The sequence below is a fragment of the Peromyscus californicus genome, unplaced genomic scaffold (assembly GCF_007827085.1).
Source record: "Peromyscus californicus insignis strain IS unplaced genomic scaffold, ASM782708v3 Scaffold_8__1_contigs__length_139910024, whole genome shotgun sequence".
NCBI lineage: Eukaryota > Metazoa > Chordata > Mammalia > Rodentia > Cricetidae > Peromyscus > Peromyscus californicus.
In genome coordinates, this window is record NW_026294606.1 from 31,232,220 (window position 1) to 31,259,598 (window position 27,379).

Below are 27,379 nucleotides of genomic sequence, written 5' to 3' on the forward strand. Positions count from 1 at the left end.
GCCATCTCTGTACTTGCACATAGAAGTGAGAGGCTTCCTATTGCTTTGATCTCCACCCTTGGCTTTCTATAGATGTAATACATGTGACTCTGTGTGGTGAGGTGCCCATCTGGGAAAAGGAAGCATTCTCATAAGGGTATTTGAAATTTGTCTTAGGCACAACAGTGTGCACTTATGTGATATTTCATATTTGCAAACCTCCTTGAGTTCTGCTCCAAAGAGTGGGGGGACTGATTTTTCTGTGGCTTCATATGATTTTATCAATTTTCAATGTATAACTTAGAATTTGTGTGGGCCAGGCTAGTCTTTACCTTTCACACCGTGTATGAAGGATTTGTTATGCTAATCTGGGGAAACTAGGATTGTGCTAACATGTAACTGCTTGGGAGGAAGGCATCTTCTAGGGAAAGGAAGAAGCAGTTGTTAAGAAGCTCACTGCCTTCATCTCCTCCAGGTAGTTCAGAAAGCTCATTCACATGTGTTCTCTGATTTTTCTTCAGTTGATATGTGAACCAAATCAAAACAACTAAAACAGAGGTCAAGAGCAGCTTACAACATTAGCCATACCCTTCAATGAGATCTTGCAGATGGGTTACCGTCTACACACCATGACAGAATTTCTTTGAAAATAGTGAGCTCAGCCGGGTAGTGGTGGCATACACCTTTAGTCCCAGCACTCAGGAGGCAGAGGCAGGCAGATCTCTATGAGTTTGAGGCCAGCCTGGTCTGCAGAGCGAGTTTCACAACAGGCTCCAAAGCTACACAGAGAAACCCTGTCTCAAAAAAAAGAAAAGAAAGAAAAGAAAAGAAAAAAAGAAAAAGAAAAAGAAAAAAAGTGAGCTCATTTTGTTTTGTTTGATATTGCTGGCTATACAGAGTTTCATTAGTTCAGACTATTATTCAGGTTACATGACTATCCATTTCTGTGCCTTTACTCATGTTTAAATTACATAGTATAATAGTTTCAACTTGGAACAATTTTTGCCCTTACTTCTGAGGAAATTTAGTAATCTTTGGAGACACTTTGCTTTATTAACATTATTTTTAATTGGCAACATTTCAGATAGACAAGAATAGGGCTGAGATTTTTATTTTGCACAGCAGGGTAAATATAGTCAGCAGTAACGTATTATGCACTGTAAACTGAGAAATTAAATTTCAAATGTCTGGAGTCATTTTTTGGTCATCACAGCTGGGAGGCAGGCTTCTCCTGGCACTGGTGGGGAGAGGCCTGGTATAATGCTAAACATCCTGTCATGCTGTGATGCTCTTTACATGAAGAATTGAATAGCCCATGTCAGTAGCGCTGAGGCTAAGCAGTGTGTATACTGTAGGTAACCTTAATTGCTTGATTGTACTCCCACAGGCCGAGGAAAATGTGTGGTCCAACCCTGCATTGAATGAAAGGACAGTTGTCAAAGGTGGAAAGACATCAGTGCTCACAGGTAACATCCTTAGGAGACTCAGTGGTTATGGAGAGAGTCTGCTGTTTCTCTTATTTGAAGAAAATCACACATTCCTAAATCCTGTGGGGAGGAGGGCTGTTTCCTTGATATTTTTATCTGATTGGCTTTGGACTTTCCAGCAACAGATAAGAAAATCTCTTGACACACAGTTTTCAGTCAGAGGGCATAGTTCATTCTGCTTTGCTTTTGAAAACTTAAATCTGTTGTTTAAAAGAAGCCAGACTAGAGATGCCATTGAATGAAGCCAAAATCAAAGTGGTCATATGAATTCTTCATTACAATGTTTTGTGTTCTGTGGCTTCTAGAGAGACCAGACCAGAAAGACCAATTCTCCTCCGAGAAAGAAAAGGTTACCAAACTCAACAGGAAAAATGCTGAGAAGACCAACACTTCTGAAGTTCACAGGAGTTATACCATATGTCATAAAGAAAGACAAGACAAGGCAGATTTTGTTCCAAGGAATTCCACAGAGATAAGAGAGAATGCAGGTGGAAAAGATGGTCGATGCGTAGAAAATCTGGAGAGACAAGAAAGCAACATCCTGGGAGATAAACAAGATGCTGAGGATAAAAATGGATGTCCATTTTTCAAAGGAGGGAAAGATGAGCTTCCTTCTAAGGAAGGTACCAGAGGCATAGGAGCTGAGAAGAGAGTTTCAATAGCTGTGAGTGAAACGGTGCTGGGCAAACACTCAACTGAAAATCAGCACATCGATGAAATGAATGGCGGCCCATCCCACGAAAGGTAGTGTTACAGTTCTGCACATCCGCAGCGGCTGTCTCCTAAAGGCCTCTGTGCTGTGGTATTGGAGGCCATTTTGGAAGAAAAATGAAGATGTTTTTAAAGGCAATGTTTAGAATGCACTCCTATCTTATATTGATTTTTCATGATGACATTTTCCTATTATTCTGCTATTCCTCTTTCTTCTTGCCAATATTTTCAGTTATTTCCTCCCTGCCTCCCTCACTCGCTCCCTCCCTCACTCCCTACCTCTCTCCCTCAACTATCCATCTATGCCTCCCTCCCCCTTTCAGTTCCTTTTCCCTTTCCTTCTGTCCTTACTTCCCTCCACTGGGGATGGAGCTCAGGGCCTTGTTCAAGCTAAGTCTACGCTTCCTCCCTGATCCCCATTTGATTATTTCTAAGTCTTACACCAACATTAAGATCATGAATTTTGATATCTTCAGTAATCAATAATACTTAAAGAACAAGTAAAAAGATTTATTGTTTAGCAATGAAAACATATCTTTTCTAAGGCTAAGAATTAAATAATGATTATGTTGAGTTGTAAATTAAAAACCCAAATCTGAAGGAGTTGACCTAATTCATTATAACTAAGTTTCTTAATTAAAATTAAAATGAAGAAGTGTCATGTACAAATTCAGGAATTTTTGTATCCAATTAAAGTTAGCTGCTCTAAGTATGGTGAGTATTTGTTTGGAGCAAAGGGTATCCAAACACCTCTGATGTTTTTGGGGGGTCTTTAAGATATAATTGTTTCTTAGCTTTAATATAGTACATTTTAAATTAATCTTGAAGAAATCTAATTCCTATATATTAAACACTCATCATTATTGAAGTCCATCATGACAAATTGTGCTTAGGAAGACCAGCAGCTGCCAAAATATGCCAATTAAGCCAATTTTTCCACCAATGATGGTTCTTATGTGGCTGTCAATCTTTAAAGAGATAACTGCTTCTTTCCTATAATTTATCTCTTCTGTTAATTTAGTTAGGTTTCATAAATGACCACTTTTGGTTTCACAGTGAGGTCCTTGGAAGACTCTCTGTGTCCAGTAATCTACTTAGATTTGATGTTCTCAACTGCTGGACTGATCACCTCTGTGTCACAGAGTGCATCCTCTTCGCCAAACACCATCCTAAGGAAGTCCCAGTTCTAAGAGTTCTGGCAATCTGAACATTTTTTTCCTTGAAACATTGAGAGTTGCAAATGGATTTTATTTTCCAGGTGCATCAGTAATATAAAGGCCATTTCTATGCCAGGAATCCTGGGAAATTCAGTAACAGGATCCACTTTTCAGAATGCTGAACAGACAGAGTCTGCGGGCAGCAGTAAGCGCAGAGTGGCAGAGGAGTGTTTTCTAAGTGAGGACAACAAGAAGAGCAGAATGGATGTAGTGAGTATGGGGAAAGAGCCCACAGTTACAACAGAGGAAACCAGACAAGCCAGGAGCCTGGATGATAGACCCCAGGATGGAAGGACCACCTCTAGACAGCAAGACCTGGCGGTCTCACTGGGTAGGAAATGTCCTATGTTCTAGACTTTCAAAGCTTCCTAACTATCCCCAGCAAGCATTCCAACTGAATTTTCTTATCCTAACAGCTTTAAGAAGACATATGCCATATTAATACTATTAGTGTGTTTAACTTGAACACTCTTTATGCAGGCAAAAGAAACAGTCCTGTCTGTCTGTCTGTCTGTCTATCTATCTATCTACCTACCTATCTACTTATCTCTCTATCATCAACTATTTACTTTAGGTGTATGTGAATATGTGTGTAGTATATGAGTGATGTCGATAAACATGTGTGCTCAGGGTGTGCACCTGTACATGTGTGGAGGCCAAAGGAGGACACCAAATGTCCTGCTCTATCATTTTCCACCATATTCCTTTGAGACTGGAGCTAGGCTGGTGGCCTCAACATTGGGGTTACAGGCACAACACTAGGCTTTTTACGTGGGTCCTAGGGATCCAAACTCATGTCTTTAGGCTTGCACACAAAGCACTTTAACCCAGCCTGAACAAAATCTGAAGCAGTGAATGCTTCCTGAAGAAATCTCTCCTGGTTTTATTTCAGAGTATTTTTATGACATGAGAGGTGAATATTTATATCAAATTAGATTCCAAGATATTTGTGCTATTTGAATAAAAATGCTAAATTAATTGAACAAAATTAATATTACTATTTGATAGTATACCTAGAGCAAGGTAAGTGATCAGGAAATATATATTGGATAAGTGCCAAATTTAAAAATCATAGCTGTTTTGGAGCCAGGCAGTGGTGGTGGCCCACACCTTTAACCCCTGCACTCAAGAGGCAGAGAAAGGCAGATCTCGGAGTTTGAGCCAGCTTGTCTACAGAGTGAGTTCCAGGACAGTCAAGGTTACACAGAGAAACCCTATCTCAAATAAACCAATAAAGGAATACATAAAAAAATAAAGAACATGGCTGTTTCTACTCCCTTCTCTTTGTACCCTTGCTTTACATGTGCAGTAGCTGTTTTAATAAGTAAATTAAGATGAACAAATTCATGGACAGCAATGGCCAAGGGAAAATATGAAGACCATTAGGAGAAATATTATTGAGTAGCTCTGCATGTTAGGATTCATGCTGATGTGGACTATCACTTAAATACATAAGATGGAAGGTGGAAAGTGGGAGAAATTGAATAGCTGTAGCATATAACTTACATAGTTTTATTTCCATTCAGCCAGGAAAAATTCATCTCTGTACTTTAAATGACTCTGAAATAAAGCCTAAAACATTTTACAAATTAGTATACAACATCAAATATTTCAATGACACAAAGAAATAATTCACGTTTCTTCTTTTTATCTCTGCTTTAATTAAAATATGGATTATACAGGATCAGTTTCCAAAAAGACGAATCAATTAATTTCTCATGGTTAAATGAAAAATGGTTTCAGGCTTGAAAGCATTAAGAAAAATATGCTGGAGATCAAACCAAGACTCCTGTCCATGCTAGGAAAGTAGTTTCCCACTGTGCTTCAGCTCCAGCCCTAGAAGTGTTTGACTGTCTTGGGATGGCAGACTTTCCACTGTCTTGCATTGTCTAGAAGTTACCCTAAGAGTTTGTGAATAACATTGTCTCTCAAAGACACCTGATAAGATGGTCATGAGTTACAGACCATTCCTACGTGAAATGGAAATGTATATTAGACTCATCGGGAAGAAGCCAGGATTGTATTTCAGTTTTGCATGAGTTGATTTTTACTATGAGATGTGCTGCTTGATGATGGAAGGAGGTCAGACTCCTTGATGGACAGCCCTTTTCTTCTCCCCTGACAGAGGATGTCCCTGCTCCTGCAGCCCCATTTGACCATCGGATCGTCATGGCCAAACACTCTGCAGTGGACAGTCTGTTCACCGTGAGCAAATCTGAGATCCTAGGAGGGTGAGTGAGGCTCAGTTTGAACAACGTCTCAGTAAAAGCAGAGAATCTTCCCAAGGTAGAGCCTAAGAAATGTTCACTGGTCTCAACTCGAGAACTGCAAACACTAAAAACAAACATTTTAAGAGGTTTTAACCATTTTTTTGAAAATCGTCACTTGTCCCAGATGGTTGACATGGTAGCTATACTTTCCATTTAGCATCTGTTTTATTTGCTATGTCGTAATGTCTGAGAGTAGGAAAAACCCAATGAGTCAGCAGAAGAAGGTCCAGGAACTGTTCAAAGGCAGGTTTAACCCTTAGGAGGTGAAATGCAGGAATGCATCCCATCTATGTATTTCCAGGGGCGTGGATTTCATCTTTCCACCGTTCTTGCTGGTTTTCCATTTCTGCTGTTACAGCTTTCATTGCTGTTTCCATTTCAGTTGATTGTTTTCCTCACTGAGGAACTCATCTGAGTGTCATCTAGGTGCACTGTCTCTTAAAGGAGGAGGATTAGAGTCCATCAGGGGGCAGGGTTACACTGGGGGACCTTTCCCTTTCCTGCTTCAGTCACCATCTCCCAATGACTTCCTGTAACTCAAAGCCTGCCTAACAGGATTTACTACCATCCACAAGTTTATGTAATGTAGAGGAAAACAGCAATTATATACACAACCAACACATGGAGGATACGCATGATGCCTCAGTGAAGTTTCCTCATGCTAAGGGGTAATCAGTTAATTTTGTAAAGTCTTGTCCTCTTCTTACCATTCCACAGTTCCTTGCCCTCTGCCATGTAGAAACACCTGAACTTCTTCTTCCCTTGGCAGCTGATCTTGGAGAACTTCCTCCAGGCCTGAGGGGATGGAATGAGGGAGAAATGAGGTTTCAGAACCCCAAGTGTAAGACTGAAGTATTTGGGTCTTCAGGGACTTCAGTGGCAAACCAGCAACTACACCTCTGAAGGAGAACAGTTATTTGCAGAAGAAACTTTGAAATAATTCCCAGGGTTTGTCCTGCTTTGGGGGCCAAGTTTGTCAGTGGCTCCTTTTAAAGTTCTCATCTGCCTCTTTGGGTACAGTTGGATTTGAGGTATGATATTGCTTGTTATGGGCTCCCTTCAACATTGGTGGCCATGCTGTGCTCACCAAAAACCAATAATGGTTAGAGGAGCATAATTAGGTGTGCATTGTTTCAAGATGTGGCATGGCCACCAAGTACATGCTGCTTATGAGTGGTAAGGAATTATGCAGAAGCTTATTTTTAACTTGGAGGAGATATTGAAACAGGCCAAATACCATGGAATTCTTGGCTGTTTTCCTAGGTTCGTCTTCTGCACTGTGGCATTAGGGTATTTATATATCAGGCTCATCATTTAGGTTAAGAATCTCTCCCAATGTGTGTAAAAGCTCAGCTACTAGGTGGCATTATTGGGAGATGGTGGAGCCCTTAGGAGGTAGAGCACAGCTGAATGAAATTAGGTCACTAGGAGTCCTTGTGTCCTTGAAGGGAATAGTGGAACCTCAGTGGCTTCTCATCCTCTCCTAGCCTTTGCTTCCCAGCTGCCATGGAGTGAGCAGGTCTTCTGTCACCATGATATGCTGTGCTGTCCATGCCCAAAGCAACAGGGCCGGTTGACCATAGGCCAAACCCTCTGAAACCCCGAGTCAAAACCAACCTTGGTCCCTTTAGGTTATCTCATGGATTCCATTCATACAACGGAATCTGATGAACACAATACTTCATGTCTATGTTCAGCTAGCATGAGGATACCAGTTTGGTGTTCCAGCATGGATCCTATGAGGTGGCCTCAGTATCAAGGTCCTTCCAGGACGAGTCATGTGAGAACCTCAGCATGGACATATATCATTGGAGACAGACAGTGAGGACATCACTGCTGACCAGACAGTTCTAAGATTAGTGCTAATGATGGAAAAAGACATTTTTTTTAATCATAGTGACATGTGTGTTCATGTGTGCCAACACAGAGGGCCTCTAGAGTGGATGTTGGAATTGAAGTAGCCACTTATATATGTTTATAGTAGTACAGAGTAATTCTCCAAGATCCACCTACTTCTGTGGTGGTTAGGCTGCTGCTACTCCTGTATACATCAAGCATGGTCACCCTCATCTCTGCAGGGAACAGGAATGTGGTCTTTTCTGGTTTACTATGTTGTTATGGGACCTTCCCTGTCACTTTCTTCCATGATAGTCACCAATACACAGAGCAGAGATATGTGTCCTGACTTACTTTATTAAATAAGAATTAAGGGAAGCAAATCAAGTTGCTTATGTGTGTGCATTTCTGAATATGATTATGTGAGAAGTGTTAGTATTCTGTTTTCTATTATACTGAATTACTGAGGCTGGGTACTGCATAATGGATATAGGTTAAGTTAATCTACAGTCGTGGAGAGTCAGGAGCATGGTACCAGTATCCACTTGACTGTGGTGAAAAATCCTTTGGCTGCATCACATCATAGTGGATCACATCATGGAGAGTGAGACAGAGAGAGAGAGAGAGAGAGAGAGAGAGAGAGAGAGAGAGAGAGAGAGAGAGAGAGAGCTAGAAAGGGGGAGGGAGAGGAAGAGAGGAGACAGAGACAGAGAAGGTTTGATTTATAACTACTCTTTCTTGAGAACTAATTCGGGCCCAATAAGAACTACACCAATTCATTCTGAAGACCTCTAATGACACAGTTACTTACCACGAGGTCCCAACTTTTAAAGGCTCTATACAACTACCAACACCACCTCTGTTCTGATGACTTAGTTCCTACCACTTAAATCTATGGGGCCACACTTAAATGATATGCATAGAAGCAACTGTCCTATTAAAGTATTAAGCTGATATCTAAGCTAGTCTAAATGTCTTCATTGGGTCTCTTTGGACACAACATATACTTTTGATTTTATGTATCTACGTGCAAAGTTATTGTTATTTTATTTAAATGCAGTTTCTAGAACATTTTTTGTACACCTGACCCACAGGTTGTATTGTTCATATGCTTACAAATTCCGATTTTCTACATTCATATGCATTCAGAAAGATTCTATGTTATCTACAATAGCAGTTTTCAAGTTTTAGTATGCTTATGAATCAGTTGAAAGTGCAGACTCTGGGACTTCACCTTCTTGCCTGCGTAGGACAGATGCAAGGTCCAGGAAACTATTCTTTTTGCCCCAGAAGTTATTTTTAATGTCTATGCTAAATAAATAACATTGAAACACAGGATAAGGCTATCAGATATTTATCTAAGTAAAACATACAGAGATATATTAACAATTCAAATTCTAAAATCAACCATCTTCAAAGAAAAAAATCTTGATTAAAATTTTCAAGTTTAATTATTCCTCTTTAAAAATTTCATTTTATAATTGACAAAATAGATCAAAATTACCTTCAAAATTGAAGTATGGCTTAAAACTAATCAACTGCTTCAATACCATAATGTATGAATGTAATTTAGTCATCACTCTGTTTTAACCACTGTCCTTAATTCAAAATTCAAGTGAAACCTGGGATACATCTACAGGAGACACTGACAGTATTCCTCTGCCCTAACCAGAAGTAAGTATTAGCAGACCGCTGAGGCAAATTAACTTCTAGGATTTAGGGCAAGACAACAGACATGAGTATAATTCAAGACATAGGATTTTCAGGGCTTACCCATTTCCTTCATGTAGTAGAGCTCTGTAGTGGACAGTGTTTCTGACTTGGAGGAATAACAAAAAGACAAACACAACTGCCTAGGAGGATATAGGTGATCCACAGAACTCACCTTGGTCAATGCTGTCCCCGATGCTGAGACACACTTGCAAGTTTGCTCACTCAAGAGACAAATGCCTGGGAACTCGTGCTGTCCACCTGGCAGGGACTGATGTGGGGCCCTGCAGACGACAGTGCCTCACTGAACTGTCTGTTCTTTGGCAGGGGGCGTTTCGGCCAGGTTCACAAGTGTGAAGAGAAAGCAACGGGCCTGAAGCTGGCTGCTAAAATCATTAAGATTAGAGGTGCAAAGGACAAGGTAAAGGCCGTTGGAGGTGCATCTCCTCTCCCTCTGGGCCAGTCTCCACCACACTAGTTGACTCTTTCCTTCTCCTCAGGAGGATGTGAAGAACGAGATTAGCATCATGAACCAGCTGGACCATGTGAACCTCATTCAGCTCTATGATGCCTTTGAGACCAAGCATGACATCATCCTCGTCATGGAGTAGTAGGTGTCCTCTCCCTCCCACCCATGTTCACACACCTTCTGCACAGTGCTCATGACTCAGCCGGAACCATGGGCAGCGCACCATTGGATCTGAGTTTCAGGAGACATGAGATCTTGCCAGAGTCAGAAGGGAAACTGTTTCTAAGTGCAATCTCCCGGCATGACTCACAGATCAGGTGCAGCTGCAGTACAAAACAGATGCAGCCTGTATCAAAGTAGATGCAGTTCTGTTGTTCCAAATCAAGGTTGGACTTTATCCTGTGCAAGTAGAGGAACGTGGCTTGTGAGCTTCGTCTCCTTCCACAGGGATTTCCCTCACCCTCAGGGGTATGTTCTGAATAAAACCTTTAGTGGATGCCTAAAATTGGAATGGTACTCAGCCTACAGGTACTTAAATGCCCATGGTAAAGATTAACTTCTCAGTTAACAGCTCATAGTGAAAGAAAGTGATCACAACAATATATCAAACAAAAATTATGTGACTGTAGTCTCCATCTCAGAATATCTTGCCCTGTACCAATCACAGGTGACCATGAGTAGCTAAAACCTAGCAAAATGAAACTGTGGATGAGGGGTGGTTAAGTATTCAAGAGCACAAAGCACATGCCAAGCCCCTGGTACTAGGCCAAGCAGCTTCATTTCAGAATCACGTATGTAAAAACTCAATCAACTCAGGTGGTAGTGTGTCTGCCTAGCATGCGTGATGCCCTGGTTTTCATCCAAAGTCCTACACAGTCCTACACCAGCACACCTACCACAAAACTCAAGCAGTTCTAATAGTGAACAGACACTGAAAGTTGCTTTGTTTTGTTTGCCATGGTGTATAAGGCATTTGGAAAACTAATGTGTCCAGCATTGGCCACATAGAAGCCCTTTGCCATTACACTTAATCTAAGAACTCAAAAGGTGAAGACCTTGACTCACTTTCTGTTAACACTGGAATCCAACCTCAGTGTGTCCCTGTGTTCTCTTCACCATCATCTGTTAAGTGATACACATGAACTCAGCCACCAATGACAGGGACTTTGGGACTTCAGATGTGTGGCATTGAAGGTATATACATAAGGTATACTGAAGGTGTCCAACATAGGCATTGTGTAACCCATACAGCAAAGAAGGCAAGGAAACACCTGTTGTGAGAGCTAGAAAAACCTGGGCAGCAATTAGCCCAGGAAAAACACATGGTGTTCATGGAGTCCGGACTGAAAGTTCCACCTCTTCCCTCTGCAGTGTGGAGGGTGGGGAGCTGTTTGATCGCATCATTGATGAAAACTGCAGCTTGACAGAACTGGACACCATCCTGTTCATGAAGCAGATCTGTGAGGGGATCAGGTACATGCACCAGATGTATATCCTCCACTTGGATCTCAAGGTAGGGCATGTTTTTCATCCTGTGAAATGCAAAGCCTCCTTAGCTTTGCCCCCATGGTCAGGGGACCTGTGAAATATTATGTACCAACCTTGGAAAGCTGTGTTGTCTCTGGTCATGTTTTCAGGAATTAATAAAAATCTGGACTTTTTCCTTTTTCCTTTTTGAGAGGTGTCTTGCTTCTTTACCTAGCCCAGCCATGAACTTCTGAGCTCAAGCTATCCTATCAAAGTCAGCCTCCTCAGTTGGTGAGATAGACTCATGTCACACCACCCAGCAAAATCTGGATTTTTATCTCATTCTCAACTCCTGTCACCACTTCGGGGACTAATATTTGCATGCCCATCTTTAGAGTCTTTTGTTGAGATTATTATAAATTGCCTCTATTAAATCAACACAGGAGGTCATTTCCCTAAAAGTGTAGAATTAAAGACATCACCATTCCCACAATATTCCTGCCATCTCCTTACTATCAGATTATATGGTGAGAGTATTTTGGTCTTTAATTCCCAAGTTATAGTTACCGTTTCAGCTCTTAAGAATCCCCAGGAGCCTCTTGAATTCTTCTAGAAAACTCTGGTTTGGGGTTTGCTTTCCTGTAGGTTTACTAAAACACCAAGTAGAAGCCATGGAGAACGGAACGCAGGGCAGCTGAAGGGTGGGGATACAATGCCAAAGAGAAGCGAGGGTACTTGTTCACAAATCAGAAGCCATGAGGGAATCCAGTCCATTTCCTTCCTCCTCTTTATCTCTCTCTCTCTCATTATGAAGTCTCCAGAACTGGACTTCATGTCACATGAGATAAAACCAACAAAAGACTGGACCCTGCCTAATAATCCTGATCCAGTCTACGTTAGAGTTACTATCACAAAGTGCATCTTCTTGTGTGGCTTGATCACTTCCTCATTTCCCTGTTTGCACAGCATGACAGTGAGATAAATTGTGTATTCTATGTAACATACCATATATTGTAAGTCTCTAGGGAAGGTCCAGCTGAATAAATCTGGCCTCCTTAAATAGGTTTCCATGGGCCTCTCTTCCTACAACTTGGCTTCCCTCGCTGTCTTGATTTATGTGCCTTGCTTTTCCCTTTCACTGTTGCACAGGAGGAGGGGGGGGGGAGTGGGACATAAAACGACCAAGTCAGAGGTTAAAAAGCAAAATCCTTGGCCACGGACTGAATATGATAATGCGCATTTTCAAGGAGCACTTTTGTTCACTGTAGATATTCTACAGATATCCCTAAAGGGATTTGATTGGCAGCTGGAGCCAGGAGCTGTCGTATCATAAGTCAAATGATTCCGTCTGTGGCTTTGTAACACTGATTGAAGACTTGCAATGGGCAGTTTTAGTTATGGCTTATATATAAAGATAATAATAAAGGTGATAGCTGGATGGGTCACGAAGGACCAGGTTTTTTTCAGAGAGCTCCTTGGAAGACAAAAGACTGGTGACATTGAGTGTGCGTCACAGCAGGGAGTCAAGAGTTGACTCTAAAGTATTCTTTTTCATCATTTTATTTTTTGAAAATCTTAGAGGATGGACAGTCTTAGTTTTAGTATGATAGAAATTTTTTTTGAAGTGCCCTCTGTTTCTTTATATTCTGCAAAAGTATTTTCAGGATACAATGGTATTCTTTGATAATAGGACAGCCTTTACTTGTTCAACCCATTATTTAAGCATGACTCCAAATGCTCTAGTACAGCACCCACCTCTGTGGAAAATGGCTTTTATTCTCAGACATCTGTTTTAGAGGCATCTTAGGAAAGGGCTTCCAAAGATATTATACACAACCAAATGGGCGATTAGATATTGATGTGAAGATACTACATCATTTCACGAAGTGTGTCTGGGTTTCTGCCTCTCTTGGACCTCCTTTTGACCAGACAGGATGTGGAAGGAGGTGTGGTCCGTAAAAAAAAAAGATGGGGATGGAGTCCCGGGTACCTGGCAACTTCGCTATGCCCAGCTCTTAGTGGAGTTGAAACTAGAATTTAAGAGTTCTTGGCTCTTCTTTGAAAATGCTATTTCTTTTTTTTTTTTTAATGGATGACCTTGGCTTTAAATGAAATTACTTATTTTTCCCAGACTTAAGGTTTTCTATCCCAATAAATATAGCTACATCAGCAGGACATTCCAGGGACACCGAGAAGTAGTGCTATAGCTTGATTTTGTTCCCTTCCCCCAAGCCTGTCAGATTAGCAGGCCAAGTTTTACTAGCATCTAACTCCAAGGGAACACTTAGTCAAGGACTTTAAGCACTGAGACCGAGCTCAGCAAAACCTTGCAATTTTGGAGATGAAGAATGAGTAGGAGACAAAAGCCTCCCTTTAGCATGTGACTTTCCCATAGACAAAGCACACGGGAAAAGTCTGGAGGTCAAAAATGTTCGTACTGTATTGCGTATTCAGTGTGGTTGTTTAAGTGAATCAGGCCATTTCTCTTGGAACTCGTAAATCTTGAGGGAAATATTCCTCCAAGAAGGAAATATACTTAATACTTTAACAGGAGGAGGGCTCTGTCAATTCTGAGCTGGCCTCCACCAGCCCGTTTGGAAAGTGCTGGAACAGCCTCCCGTCTCTGTCTCTCCTCTAGAAGGCCCATGCCTGAACTCATGCATTATGGCAATCCCTAAAACCATGAAGAGGGACAGGCAGGGTAATGCAAGGTTGGCAGGCTACCCACAACCTCATCCACCACATAATTAGAGAAGAAAATACCCACACAGACAAGCCAGCCCCCAAGTGAAAGGCCCGATATGTTTTTCCTGAGCATCTTGTATTTTTAGTTGTGGTTCAAGGACAATTTGAGTGAAAGATGGTTGTTTTCATTGCTAATGTGTCTCTTTCTCTGGCAGCCTGAGAACATCCTGTGTGTGAATCGGGATGCTAAGCAAATAAAAATTATTGATTTTGGATTGGCCAGAAGGTATGTCCGTTTCGATGTAAGTACGGGGATAGAGGTACGGGATGGGAGCTTCATTCTTTACAAAGACTGTCTAACACGCCCCAGATCGCATGCCTTCATTTAGAGTTAATTTAATGAAGATTACTTTTACCCTAACCCTGTTAAAGTTAAGTTTTGAACATTGAGAAGTTTCTATAACACAGGTAATAGAAAATGAGAAGTGAGAACTTAGTCCAGTGAAGTTTATTAACTTATAATAAATTCATTTAGAATTTGTGTTTATCATAATTTTTATATTCCATTTATAAAGAGAATATTTACTTTAAAATGTTAGTAGTTTAGCCGGGCGGTGGTGGCGCACGCCTTTAATCCCAGCACTCGGGAGGCAGAGCCAGGCGGATCTCTGTGAGTTCGAGGCCAGCCTGGACTACCAAGTGAGTTCCAGGAAAGGCGCAAAGCTACACAGAGAAACCCTGTCTCGAAAAACCAAAAAAAAAAAAAAAAAAAAAAGTTAGTAGTTTAAACAAAGCATAGAGGGTTCTGATTTCTTAGGGAAGCAAATAGTTTACATGGGCGTATTAACAGCTCAGCACACTAATACACAGAAAACAGATGCTGTGGGTTATTACAGCATCTTGTCAGTTTGGAAGGGGTTGTTCTGGCTATGTGCATGTGAAGGGACTGTATCAGGGTATTTGTCATAACCCTATTCAGATGTTCCAATTATTCAGAGTGGTTTTCTTACAACGGTTTCAGAATATTAAGGTTTTATAGGATTTATTTTTACTTTTGAACCCCTGGAATATCAGTCAGTTTTTGACACTATCACAGATATGCAATTTCTGGCAAAAGTTAATTTATTTTTATTTGCTGCATAACTGAAGGTTTGGCCTTATAGACGGTGTCTGTTTTCAATGAAGTTCATTAGTTTTGATTTTGGATTGACATGGTCCCCCTCCCTTCTTGTTCCCTCAATTTCAGATACAAACCCAGAGAGAAGCTGAAGGTGAACTTTGGAACCCCAGAATTTCTTGCCCCTGAAGTTGTGAACTATGATTTTGTTTCCTTTCCTACGGATATGTGGAGTGTGGGCGTCATCACATACATGCTGTGAGAAGCTCTCCCATCTCTCACACACTCTTCCTGTAATCTGTGAATATTCTAGGAAGCCTCACTAGAATCAGAGCCTTGACCCAGGTCTTCTAGAGTAGCACAGTGCCATCTCCTATTGCTTAGGTTCTGTTGAGTCTCATAAGTGAAAGGAGTGAATTCCTTTCCCCACTGTATCTGAAAGAAAAAAAGAAAAGGCATGCATGTCTTCTCCACAGGTCACTTTGAGTCCCAGGTTACCAAGAGCCCTAAACCCAGTTTGTTTGTTTGTTTGTTTTATAAAAATCCTAGTTATTGATCTCTTTGGGTCAGTGTACACTGATCTGCTTGGACTACACCTCAGCAATGATATTCTGGGGTTTGCCTTCTGGGTATGTGACAGTACCTTGTCTTGCCAGCTGTAAAATACTTGAAAAGAAATTTTGTTTTATTATTTGAGTATTATTTAAAGTATAGCTATAACCTTCAATGCTGCAGTTGCTTAACTGGTAGTTTGGATGAGAGACATAGGCATGGCCCTGGCTGCAATGACGTATTATATACTTATAGTTTATTGATATTTTCCTGCTTTTATTTTTAAATGGAAAAACTAAAATGTATCCTATCTATAAGAGAATCAAGACTGTTTAAAAAATACTTACCCTGAATTCTGTGTCTTGTAGACTCAGTGGCTTATCCCCTTTTTTGGGTGATAATGATGCAGAGACGCTGACCAATATCCTGGCATGCAGATGGGACTTAGAAGATGAAGAATTTCAGGACATCTCAGAGGAGGCCAAGGAGTTCATCTCTAAGCTCCTAATTAAGGAGAAGAGGTAAGCCAAGTTCATCTCGTGTTGTAGGTGGAGTAGGGATGATTAGGTGTAGAGTGAACTATGGAGTTAGTAGATTCCATTCTCTCAGTGACATCCCTAATGCCCGTGCAGACTGAATGCAATGAGGTTTGAATCCTTGACCCGATCTGCTAGTGACTAGGACTGTTTCAGTCATGAGGCTGGATGGGACTGAAAAACTTGTCTCTTTCTGACTTTTGTGATGAAGTTCTGTCAGTCAAGCCCTTCTGGTCGACCTCAGGTGACCTACCCTTGATCCCTTACATGTCTACCAACAGTTATAGGCCAGATAGTGTCATCTGTTTTTTTTTTTTTTTTGACACTATTTCTTTTAACCACAGCTCTTATTTCCCAGAGGGAGAAGTTTCTATTGTGACTACTTTACGATGAGGCAGTATGTAGTTACTCTATGATCACACTGCTAGGAAGGGGCAGAAATGACACTAAATATGAGTTGATCTTCCTCCAAGCTTACACTCTAGGCTGTCATATAGCTTTATCATTTCCTCTCATGCAAAAAACACATTAATTTAAATTTGAGTGGATGAACAAGTATGATATTAAAGTATAGGGGCTTGAGTTTAGAGTCACAGAATGAGAAGGTCACTGAGTAGCCACTTTAGATGGCTTTACATATGAATTATATGACAGTAGATCACATTTAAGCTCTTCAGAGCCAGTAACAGCTGCTTTAATGTCCTTGTAGAACCTAGGCCCACTAGTAAACATGATTGTGAAGGAATAGGGAAGAGGATGTTATGGAGAGTAGGAGAGACAACCTAGGTAATGGCCAATGGTGTTAGGTGGGGGATTCTTTCACTTAAGCACTTAACTCGCCATCTATTGCTAGGAAATATTCCAGTGCTGGCCTGGAACTCAGTTTGTACAGCAGGCTGGCCTCAGACTCATAAAGATCTGCCTGCATCTATCTTCCAGGTGCTGAGATTAAAGGCATGCACCATCATGTCTGGCAAGATTGGTCTTCTTAGAAAGAAATGACACAAACCAGTTGATAAAATAATGGGGCCAGATCTGAGTCTCTAGAGCAGTGGTTCTCAACCTTTCTAATGCAGCAACTTTTGTTGCTCAAATTTTAAAAGGTCTTTTAATTAAAAACCCTGAGCCACATATTGGGGTAAATGCTGAAAGATCTGAGAGACAAAGGAACAAGCCACTGCCGTGTGTCACCTCACCAACTCCACGAATTCTCTGACTGAAATCCTCTGAGTCTTCACCCGAAAGACTCCAGCCGAAAAAGTCTCTTGTTCTTGTCTCCTCACACCTTACATACCTTTCTCCACCCAGCCATATAATTTCCTGTCTCAACTTTCCTAGTGCTGGGATTAAAGGCGTGTGATTCCCAGTACTGGGATTAAAGCTGTGTGCCACCACTGCTTGGCTCTGTTTTCTCTCCTAGCCTGAGTCAATCTCATGTAGTCCAGGAAGGCTTTGAACTCACAGAGATTCAGGCAGATTTCTGCCTCCCGAGTGCTGGGATTAAAGGTGTGTGCCACCACTGCCTGGCCTCTATGTTTAATTTAGTGGCTTGTTCTGTTCTCTGATCTTCAGGCAAATTTTATTAGGATATACAATATATCACCACATTTCCCCCTTTTTTGTCTAAAATAATAAAAGAAGATTATAACTAATATAAGAAAAACTATGTACAATAAGTATATACAATATATACAGTCAAGCATTAAATTAACAATGTCCAGTCCATTAACATTTGACAGACTGAGAAAATGCTTCATTATCTAACCTATTTTGGTGAGTCCAAAATGTTGTACCTAATTTATGTTCTATCCTAACTTGTATTACCAACCAAATACTATCTTTTGATGTCTTTCAAACTTATATACTTTACACCTTTTTAGTGAGTTTCTTTTCTGAGTTTGTTAACAAGGAAAACTGTAACTATAATGATCTAGTCTTCAACTACCTCAGGGCCCCAAGAAGGAAATAATACTACCTAAGTAATCAGGAAATACAAGCAAGCAATTTCCAGAAAATGTGAGAAATGACAGAAACAGCTGGCTGCCTGTCACCCAAGGTTCCTCTGCAACATTGGGGCATCCATCTTTGGCCTATAGGTCTAACATATCTGACAGATTCATCTGTGAAGCAGGATTTTCTAAAGGGCCTTGCTATCTTGTCTTGGCAAGGTTTGGCAGTCTTTTCTTTTGTGTCCTGCTTGTCCATTTGGACAGCATACTGTCAGCAGTTGAGGTAAGGGTACTTTCTTGCCCAGTGGCTAACGTTTGCCACAAAGAAAGTAAACTCTATATGGAGTTTCTTTGATGCCCATCATCTTCTCTGAAGTATATGTCAGGAGTAGACATGTCTCTTAGCCATAAAAAAATAATCTATTTTATTAAAACATCATAAATGCCATATTCTGTAGATCTCTGAAGTGTTTGGAGACAACCTGCCTATCTAAAATATGTTTCTGTTTGACCTTAAAAACATACCTAATATGACTTACAAGTGTGATTGTAATGACTAACTACTAACTTGCATTTCTTTATATCCTAATTAGTTGGTAATAATAACTTTAGAGGACTAGCAATTTGTATTACATTGTTAAATGAACTGTATAGGCACAATACCTTGAACAAGATTAGAAGTATATGTACAGTATTTTCTAACAAAATTAATCTCAACTTTGTATCAATATACAAAATTTGTACATAATATACAAAAATCCAATCCAATGTAAATATTTAAAACTAGTAGTTGCTTTTTAAAAGTAGAGTCAATAATATACATTTTTATATCTCATATATTCCTGTTTTTTCTTTTCAGAGTAGATTTAATAATTTATCTTTTTAATCTTATATCCATATTCTTCCTTTTTCTTTTCAGAGTAGGTTCAATAATCTATCCTTTTATCCTATCATTTCTATATCTTTTTTTCAGAGTAGGTTCAATAATCTACCTTTTATCCTATCTATCTATCTATCTATCTATCTATCTATCTATCTATCTATCTATATCTTTTTTCTTTTTCTTTTAAAACAAAAATCCTGAATCTAATCTCCTTTGTTTTAGCTTTTTTCCTGACTATTAACTGCTGTGGGATGTTCTGTGTGGCAAATGTGTTGCTTTGATTGGTCAATAAATAAATCACTGATTGGCCATTGGCTAGGCAGGAAGTATAGGCGGGACAAGGAGGAGAATAAAGCTGGGAAGTGGAAGGCTGAGTCAGAGAGACACTGCCAGCCGCCATGATGACAAACAGCATGTGAAGATGCCGGTAAGCCACCAGCCACGTGGCAAGGTATAGATTTATGGAAATGGATTAATTTAAGCTGTAAGAACAGTTAGCAAGAAGCCTGCCACAGCCATACAGTTTGTACCCAATATAAGTCTCTGTGTTTACTTGATCGGGTTTGAGCAGCTGTGGGACTGGCAGGTGAGAGAGATTTGTCCTGACTGTGGGCCAGGCAGGAAAACTCTAGCTACAATTAACAATTAACAACTTGTAACCAACCATTCTAAACAATGACAATTATCCACAACCCATTGAAAGGCCAAAAGCCACCCACCCCACCTCTTGGGAATGTGGGCACTGTGTTCTTAAAATTACTTCCTGCTCTCTGGGAACAAAAGCATCTTTAGGGGATCCTGAAAAGAAAAATTTTGTGTTAATTGTCAAGTTCTGGGAGAGGTAGCTATATCATTTGTTATCCAGTCTCTGCATAATGGGAAAGTGCAGGGCTTGTCTCAAGTCCTGGTTAGAGCAGTCTGTTAGGTTGAATCATCTCAGCTAGCCATCTTGAAATTTTCCTGAGCAGTTTGTAGTCCAAAGCTAATCTTTAGGTGGTGTTTGTCAGCGTGGTGGCATTATCATAGTCCTGATGGAATCATTGTTGTGGGGTCCTATCATCTTTTCAGAGACTTTACCCTTTAATATAGCTCCTCATGTTATACTGACCCCAACCATAAGATTATTTTCCTTGATACTTCATAACTGTAATTTTGCTACTTTTGTTATTTGTTATTATGCAAATAATAATTTTGTTAATGAATTGTAATGTAAATAATTTTGGAGATAGAGGTTTGCCAAAGGGGTTGCGACCCACAGATTGAGAACCACTGCTCTAAAGACTGAGGTGACTTAGCTGAATAAAAGCATCAGTCTGAGAGGAGGGGCAATTTAGAGAGTTAATTTATTTGTCCTTGACTTCTAGGCACAATAACAGCCAAGGTTATTAGTGTTCTACATTTATGGATCCTAAGCAATACAGAGGTGGAAAAATGCCAGCTTTTTTAAACTTTGAATGGATGAAGAACTCTACATTCACTGTGCAGTGTGTGTGTGTGTGTGTGTGTGTGTGTGTGTGTGTGTGTGTGTGTGTGTGTGTGTTTAACTCCTGGATACTCCTGTGTTATGTGGAGATAATCACTATATTTTCATGTAAGGAAAATGAGGTTGAGAGCCATGGAGTCACATGTACAGAACAGATCCAGAAGCAGGTTTTCTGGACTCAGGCGTCTTCAGTCCTGCCTACTCCCACAGTCCGGGGGCTTGTTACTATCCAAGAAGTATCAGATAACATTTTGACAGATGAGCACCTAACTTAGTCTTCAAATCAACGCTTGGATGAAGCTCAGGCCAAATATCACTGTGATCAAATAAGTATCTGGGGCACAAAAATGAGCATGAAATATTATTAAAAGTCAGTTATGAGTACAGTCTTAATAACTTAATAGATTTCAAACATTTTTCATTGGAGTGCAGAAATAATCATCTTTCAGCACGATCCTGTTGGAGTGGTCAAGGGACACAATAGCAGAAACCTTAGGATCCTAAATAGAACCATGTGAGGTTGGTGGAGCTGAGGCGTTTTTAATAACTTCTGCATGTTCAGAGTTCTGTAACAGTGATTTTTTCCTCAATAACTTCATTGTAAGTGAAGACTTACACTTCAACATTTGGCATCTAATAAAGTAATCCTCCATACTGAAGCTTTATGACTGCTCAAAACTATTTGATGTTTTTCAGAAGTTGCACTCATAGTTTTTAATCTGAAAGGTTATTTTAATGTGATATTTATCAGCACACCAAGTGAGTTTATAAAGTTTAGAGTTAGGATGTAATACGACCTTTATTAATCTTCATGTTTTTTTTTTGAAAAATTGTAAACCTTTTTTTAATCTCCAAAAGAATATAGTTTCTGTATAAAGTAATCTAATATATTCTATTATGATTATGATAACTCTCCCTGTTCTAATTTCCCCAATATTCCTTCATTCAAAAGTTAGAAGACATATTCAAAAGATTTCCCATGCAAACTGCTTCTGTATTCATTGAGAATTACTGTAGCATTTTATTCTTATAATTAAGAAACATGCATTTATTTCTCAATGATCTGTTAAGAGTTCAACTTATAAAGCTTAGATGTCATATCACAGAATAATTACTTATATTTGAAAAAACATTCAATTATTAATAAGAATTTGATTATTGTCTTGTTTTTATTACCAATGTTGTTTCTGCGGTTAGAGCTGATAGTCACCTCTGAACATTTTCATACCACACAATTCCAGAAGACAGGATTCAATGTGAGTTGGCCACTCTACCAAAACCTGTGACCAGAGCCAAAGAGAAATTGCTGATGCAGTTGTCATTTGGTGTGCTCCTCTAATATGCTTCTGAATTTCCCTTTAGCTGGAGAATAAGTGCCAGCGAAGCTCTCAAGCACCCCTGGCTGTCAGACCACAAGCTCCACTCCAGACTGAGTGCACAGGTGACCATGCTTCCTGTTTCCATTTGTCTGGTTCATAGATTCTATAATCAACTCAGCTTTAAGTGAGATTTCTCATAGTGTCTTTGTTCACAGTTTCACATGTTGTGCTAGAAATAAATTGCTTCAAGTATTTTAATTGACATTAATGTTATATTTTATATGTTTCATAGATTGTTTTTAGCATTATGAAATCATTGTATCTGTTGTAAAATGTATTGCACAACTCACACACATATACAGATATATGGCCTGAGATTTATAAAAACAGTTTGGAGGAGATGTGCTAATATACATTCAGGAGAATGCTCTCCCTAAAACAAAATTCGTAATTCTAAATTCTTTGTTTACCTTGTATACTTTATTCTCCTCTGGGCACCAGATCTTCTAATGCTCAACTTTGGTATGAGCATATGTTCTAGCATATGTTCAAGAGGTTTTTATTGGAGTATTTATTGAGGGTAATTGAGTCCACACTACGCTAATTTCTCTTAGGGTGAAATCTCTCTCTGCTGCCATCACCTTAGTGTTTGCACTCCGACTCCCTTATCTTCTTTTTGGTAGAGACTTCATGCATTCTAGATGTATCCCCTGGGTCTTCTCAGCCCTACGTCAAACTCATCTCCATCTCACTTCACTCACAACCATTCTTCCAGCAAAGAACGTCCATTATATGGCAGCAATCAGCTCATGAGCATCTCCTTTTTCCTTCCTATCTCAGTTCCCCATCTCATAGTTCATTAATCTCCAGGTTCTGCACCTTGTAGGTTCTGATTGCATTAGGAACCTCTTCAGCTCTCTCCACCCATGTTGCCCTGGCCTGGGACCTGCTCCCTAAATTGCTACAGGAGCCTCCTAACTGTTCCCCTGCCTCAGTTGCTTTTTTCTCCCAAATAACCATGGAGTTTTGAGATAACACAAAAGCAGATGCATTAAGTAACTTTACTCGACACTTAACTGGGATAGAGGAACATGGAGACAGTCAGCAACCCCACCTTCGGCTTCCAGCTTATATGGATGTCTCTGATGGGTGCTTTGGTTGGGTAGCTGGTGCCAGCCTGGGACAGTACACGCTCTCCACACTTCCATTCACTCCTGCTCTTCTCTTCATCATCCCCACCCCCCTGGGGTTTGGAAAGGAACTTCTCTCTGACCAGCAAACCTTGGAATGACTCTACTCCAGGTTCTCACTTTTTCCACAGCCAGTTTTTATTGAAATTAAATCTACATCTAAATTCAGCATCAGTACTGAGTTTTATTTGTGTCTGAATATACCTTTCCTTGATAATTGGTACTGATGCCAAATAAAAATAGACTTATTACCTAGCCAGTACCTCACCCAGACTGCATAAACTGCTTATTAGGGTGACCAGCCTATTTTGAGCCCACTTTCCACCAATGTATTTTTAACCAGGAGTCTAAATACACTTCGACATGTCAGGACAATATGGAAACCACAGCAAGGAATTAATGACATTATACAGACTAAAAAATGTTTAAAAATATTTTAAATCATGTGAGTACAACTACAAAAATCAGCTTTTTGTTATCCCGCCCAACTGGCGATACCTGAAGCAAATTGATATCATAAGAAAATAATTTTTAAAATCTCCATGCATAAGTCTAGTTATTATTAAAGTTATACTTATGTGGAACTGACTCTAACTGCTTTACAAAGATTAACACATGCAACCTCATGCTGCCCTCATGAACCTGGCATTATTACTATTGCCCACTTTGCAGATGAGAATACTGAGGTGGGGGTAGGGAAGTACTGGAGTATGGGCAAAGCTTTATCACGCTCCTGATGGATGGGAAGGGGCTTGGAGCTTATTTCCAGACCCACTCTAGTACTATATATGTTTGGTGTTCCCAGGTGCCTAGATACGACCAGTACATTTTATTTTTCAATAAAATACAGGTTAAGCATCCCTTACTTACAATGCTTGGGACCAGAAATATTTCAGATATTGGATCTCTCCAAATTTTGGAATATTTGCATATAAATAACGAGATATCTTAAGAATGGGCCCCGATCTTAGCATGGAGTTTTCTTGTTTCATGTACACCTTATGCATACCATCTTCAGGAAGTAGTGTACAGTGTTTTCAGTGCCCTTGCATTTTGCCTGTTAGCACAAAAAGTCAGGTGTGGCCTTTTCTACTTACAGAGTAATGTTGTTGGAACTCAAAAAGTTTTAGGTTTTGAAGCATTTCAAATTTCAGATTTTTGAATTAGGGATACTAAACTGTGTTGAGACTAAACTTTTCCAGATTTACTTTTAAAATAATCTGGATCTAATATGTTCTCTAAAATAAGAATGTATATTGTATTAAAATATTAATTCTAATCCCAAACTACCATTTGACCTAACTTTTATTTTAAAGTATTTTATGTTTTCTTATTTATCTCTTTTAATTGTATTATTTTTAAAAGCTCTTAACTAGCTTTTGATCAGTTGAACATACCCATCTTCTCTTAAGAAGCTTGTTTTTCCTCTCTTAGAAATTAAAGCCTGGGAATTCTCTGCTTTCTGTCTTAGACTTTAAGTGACACACTGCTCTGTCTTATGTCCCCAACCATACACCACACATTCCCATCAGAAACAACCCTCTCATCTATCAGAACTCAGTAGGTACCTCCTACAAAATTCCTCGGTGCTCTGGAGCCAGAAGAAAGAAATGTGAGCAAGGATGATGTAGCTTCCTTTCTCCTGGAACAAAACTTCCTTCTCTCTTTCTTCCTGTTTTCAGGACTGCTCACTTTGTGCCTGCTCTTCTCCCAGTGAACAAAAACAGACTGTAGGCCGATACCCACTGCCATTCATACACTACCAAAGGATTTTCTTATTTTCAGTGTCTTCATTAGTCATCTTTTCATCACTATAACAAATATACAAGATGATGAAGATCTTGTGCTAAGTTTTCTTATTTAACATCACAATAATAATCTCATTACTATTGCTCCTGTGGAGATGTAGAACTAGACGGTTCACTGTGGCCAAGAAGAGAAAGACAGAGAGAGCAGGCTTGGGTCCTATTGCCCCCCTCAAGGTCATGCTCCCAGGGACCTTTTAGAGGTTCCACCACCTCCAAGTAGCACCACAGGCTGGAGATTAAGCTTTTATTTAGTACATGGGCCTGGGTGAGGTGCAGCTAAAATCCAAACTGTGTCATGACAATCCCCAATCAGAAAGTCTTCAGACATCTCCCACTGTTCACACCAAGATACCAGACCAGCAGCCTCAGCTATTCTAATACATCCTAAACTCCAGTCCTGTCTCAATTGCTCTTTATCACCTAGAATCCTGTTGACTAAAGCTGATGTTCAATGCCACTTCCTTTATGGCTGTAGGATCCCCATCTGAGACCTTGTCTGTCTTCTTAAATCTTCCCATGCCCCTTAACATCCCTTATCAACTACACTGACCGGAAACAGCCATGCCCTTTAGCTGCCATAGCCCCAATGTCGTGAGTACTGGTTCTTTTGCTTTGCCACAGTGGGCTTTGAGCAAACATACATTTGCAACTTGGATATGATGAGGGAGTAAGTGGGTTGACCTGGCTTCAGTGGAAGGAAGGGAACGGATGACAGGATGTCACAGTACAGGGGAGCGGGAATGGGTATGTCTATCAGAAGGCTGCTGACCATTTTATCCTCTTGGATGTCTCTAGAAGATCACCACAAACCTAGTAGTAAATTATCAGTTCTTCACATGCTCTCCTATTGTAAGTCAGAACCTGATTAAACCTGTTCTAATCCTTCCCCCACTGTCTCTGTTTCCCTAGAAGAACTGTAACTCTGGTGCTCAGAACCTCATGACCAAATAACTCAGGAAGAAGCTTATTCAAAAGGTTGGTCTCAAGTTTCCCCCACCTACTGACATGGGAACACATTTGCTTGGGGATAACTAACTGGGATTGCACCCCAGGAAAACCAGATTCCAGTCATCATGAAAATGTACTTCTCTGGTCTTGGGACTGTTTGCTGAGTGGTGTCTGTGTATTGCTTACGTGAATGGGGTAGGAGAGAAATGGGTGTTTCTCGTACAGATATTGAGTGATGCAGGCCGTGTTTGGGCTGGTGGGTAGAAGAAGGCTCCAATCAGATTATTGTGTTTTCTTCTTTCCAATTTTACCATGTCCTAGGGGAAGAAGTGCAGTTCCCTATTGTGTGCATTGTAGGCAGTCCACTGCCCCAGTTTGCAGAGTGGTCCCACTGAGATAACACAGACAGAGCCCTGAGACTTCTTAGCTCAGTGGGCTACAGGCTTTGTACAGAAATTGTCTCAGGTTACCCTTATAGTTGTGATACCTGGGAGAATGAAAGAGCTCACCCAAGGCTATGCAGACTTTACCTGAAAACAGTGGAGTGAGATACCCCGTTATTCTAGAAGCTAACGCCCACACCCACAACACAGCAGCTGCCCCTGACCCTGGCTATGCTTCTGACCCCAGGAAACATCACCCCACACAAACTCATGTATGGGTTCTCTGCCTCATGCTCAGTTCGGTTGGATTGTTAAGGGGTAGTTTGGGGGGCATGCCTTCTTTTATACCAATAATAAATTCAAGTTACGATCTAGAGAAGACAGAACAGTGGCACACCAACCAAGAGAGACTTAGAAATCCCAACATTCAGCCCTTAGAAAGGGATACCTCCCTAATCTTAGACAGAAAATCCGTGGTCATTCTTGCAACTAAATTTTAACAACTGCACAGGGCTCACATTTTTGCAGTGGGCAACTGGTCTTTCTCCCCCCACCCCCACCCTCCTTTTCATCTTGTGGTGCCTGGGACAAATCCAGAGCTTGATGTATGCTAAGCAAGCGCTTTAACCTTGAGCCATAAACTCCAGCTCTAACTGGTTTTAATCTTTCATTCTGATCTGTATTTTTTCTGGGCCCAGGGTTTCTGCTTGTCTGTCTGCCAGGATATAGTCTTTTAAGTGGCCTTGAATCTTTTAGAGAATAAGATGGAGAGGGGAATAAATCAGTATATCATAGTCAAAGGCTCAAACCAGGGTTTGGAAAGCACGTAGCCTTCTTTGTCGGGGTTATTTAAAAGTCTTTCATTTATTTAGAAATCTATGAACAGTCAAGGAGAAGGTTTGGGATTTGTGTTTACAGGACCATGCTTGTTCGTCAAAAACTGTAAGGGCACTCAAGTGAGAGGAGGTGGAGGAAGGTGTCACTTTGAGGCCCACAGGAGCCCTGGGCCTAAGTGAATGCACTGCGAGCTGTGAACAGCTGGGGCCCCAGGCAAGGAAGCCAATCCCCATCTCCCTTCTCCCCCACCCCTTCCTTAGAAGCAGCTTTGTCCCCAGCCACCACAAACCCCCAGGGGTTGCCACAAACCACCTTCCCACAGAGAGCACTGGAGTCACTTTTGAGGCCTGGTGGGAATGAGTGCGCTGGGTGACAGGAGGTTGCATTCCAAGGAAGGCCTGTCGCCAGGGTCTGTGGGGGGAAGAATGAAGAGGAAATGGCAGTGGGAGGAGGTAAAGTCCTTCCATGCCAAAGCTGTCACTTTGAACCCAGTGTGATGGAAGACAGTGCAGCCCATGTAGGGACAGAAACAGAAGCATGGAG

The 27,379-nt window shown here is 40.6% G+C and overlaps 1 protein-coding gene across 2 annotated transcripts in view; it reads left to right on the forward strand.

Annotated features, from left to right (window-relative positions):
* Positions 1-25,619, forward strand: part of Mylk4 (myosin light chain kinase family member 4) — a 78,025-nt gene extending 52,406 nt beyond the window's left edge. The window contains exons 2-13 of one of the 2 annotated variants that reach the window (XM_052729197.1): positions 1,367-1,445; positions 1,772-2,210; positions 3,436-3,725; positions 5,520-5,625; positions 9,538-9,631; positions 9,711-9,820; positions 11,051-11,192; positions 14,047-14,117; positions 15,078-15,206; positions 15,869-16,021; positions 21,714-21,792; positions 25,578-25,619. In XM_052729197.1, the coding sequence (XP_052585157.1) occupies positions 1,367-1,445; positions 1,772-2,210; positions 3,436-3,725; positions 5,520-5,625; positions 9,538-9,631; positions 9,711-9,820; positions 11,051-11,192; positions 14,047-14,117; positions 15,078-15,206; positions 15,869-16,021; positions 21,714-21,792; positions 25,578-25,619 (1,734 nt within the window). The remainder of the gene's footprint in view (positions 1-1,366; positions 1,446-1,771; positions 2,211-3,435; positions 3,726-5,519; positions 5,626-9,537; positions 9,632-9,710; positions 9,821-11,050; positions 11,193-14,046; positions 14,118-15,077; positions 15,207-15,868; positions 16,022-21,713; positions 21,793-25,577) is intronic. The other variant, XM_052729198.1, reaches the window with a different exon arrangement.
* Positions 25,620-27,379: the final 1,760 nt, after the last annotated feature.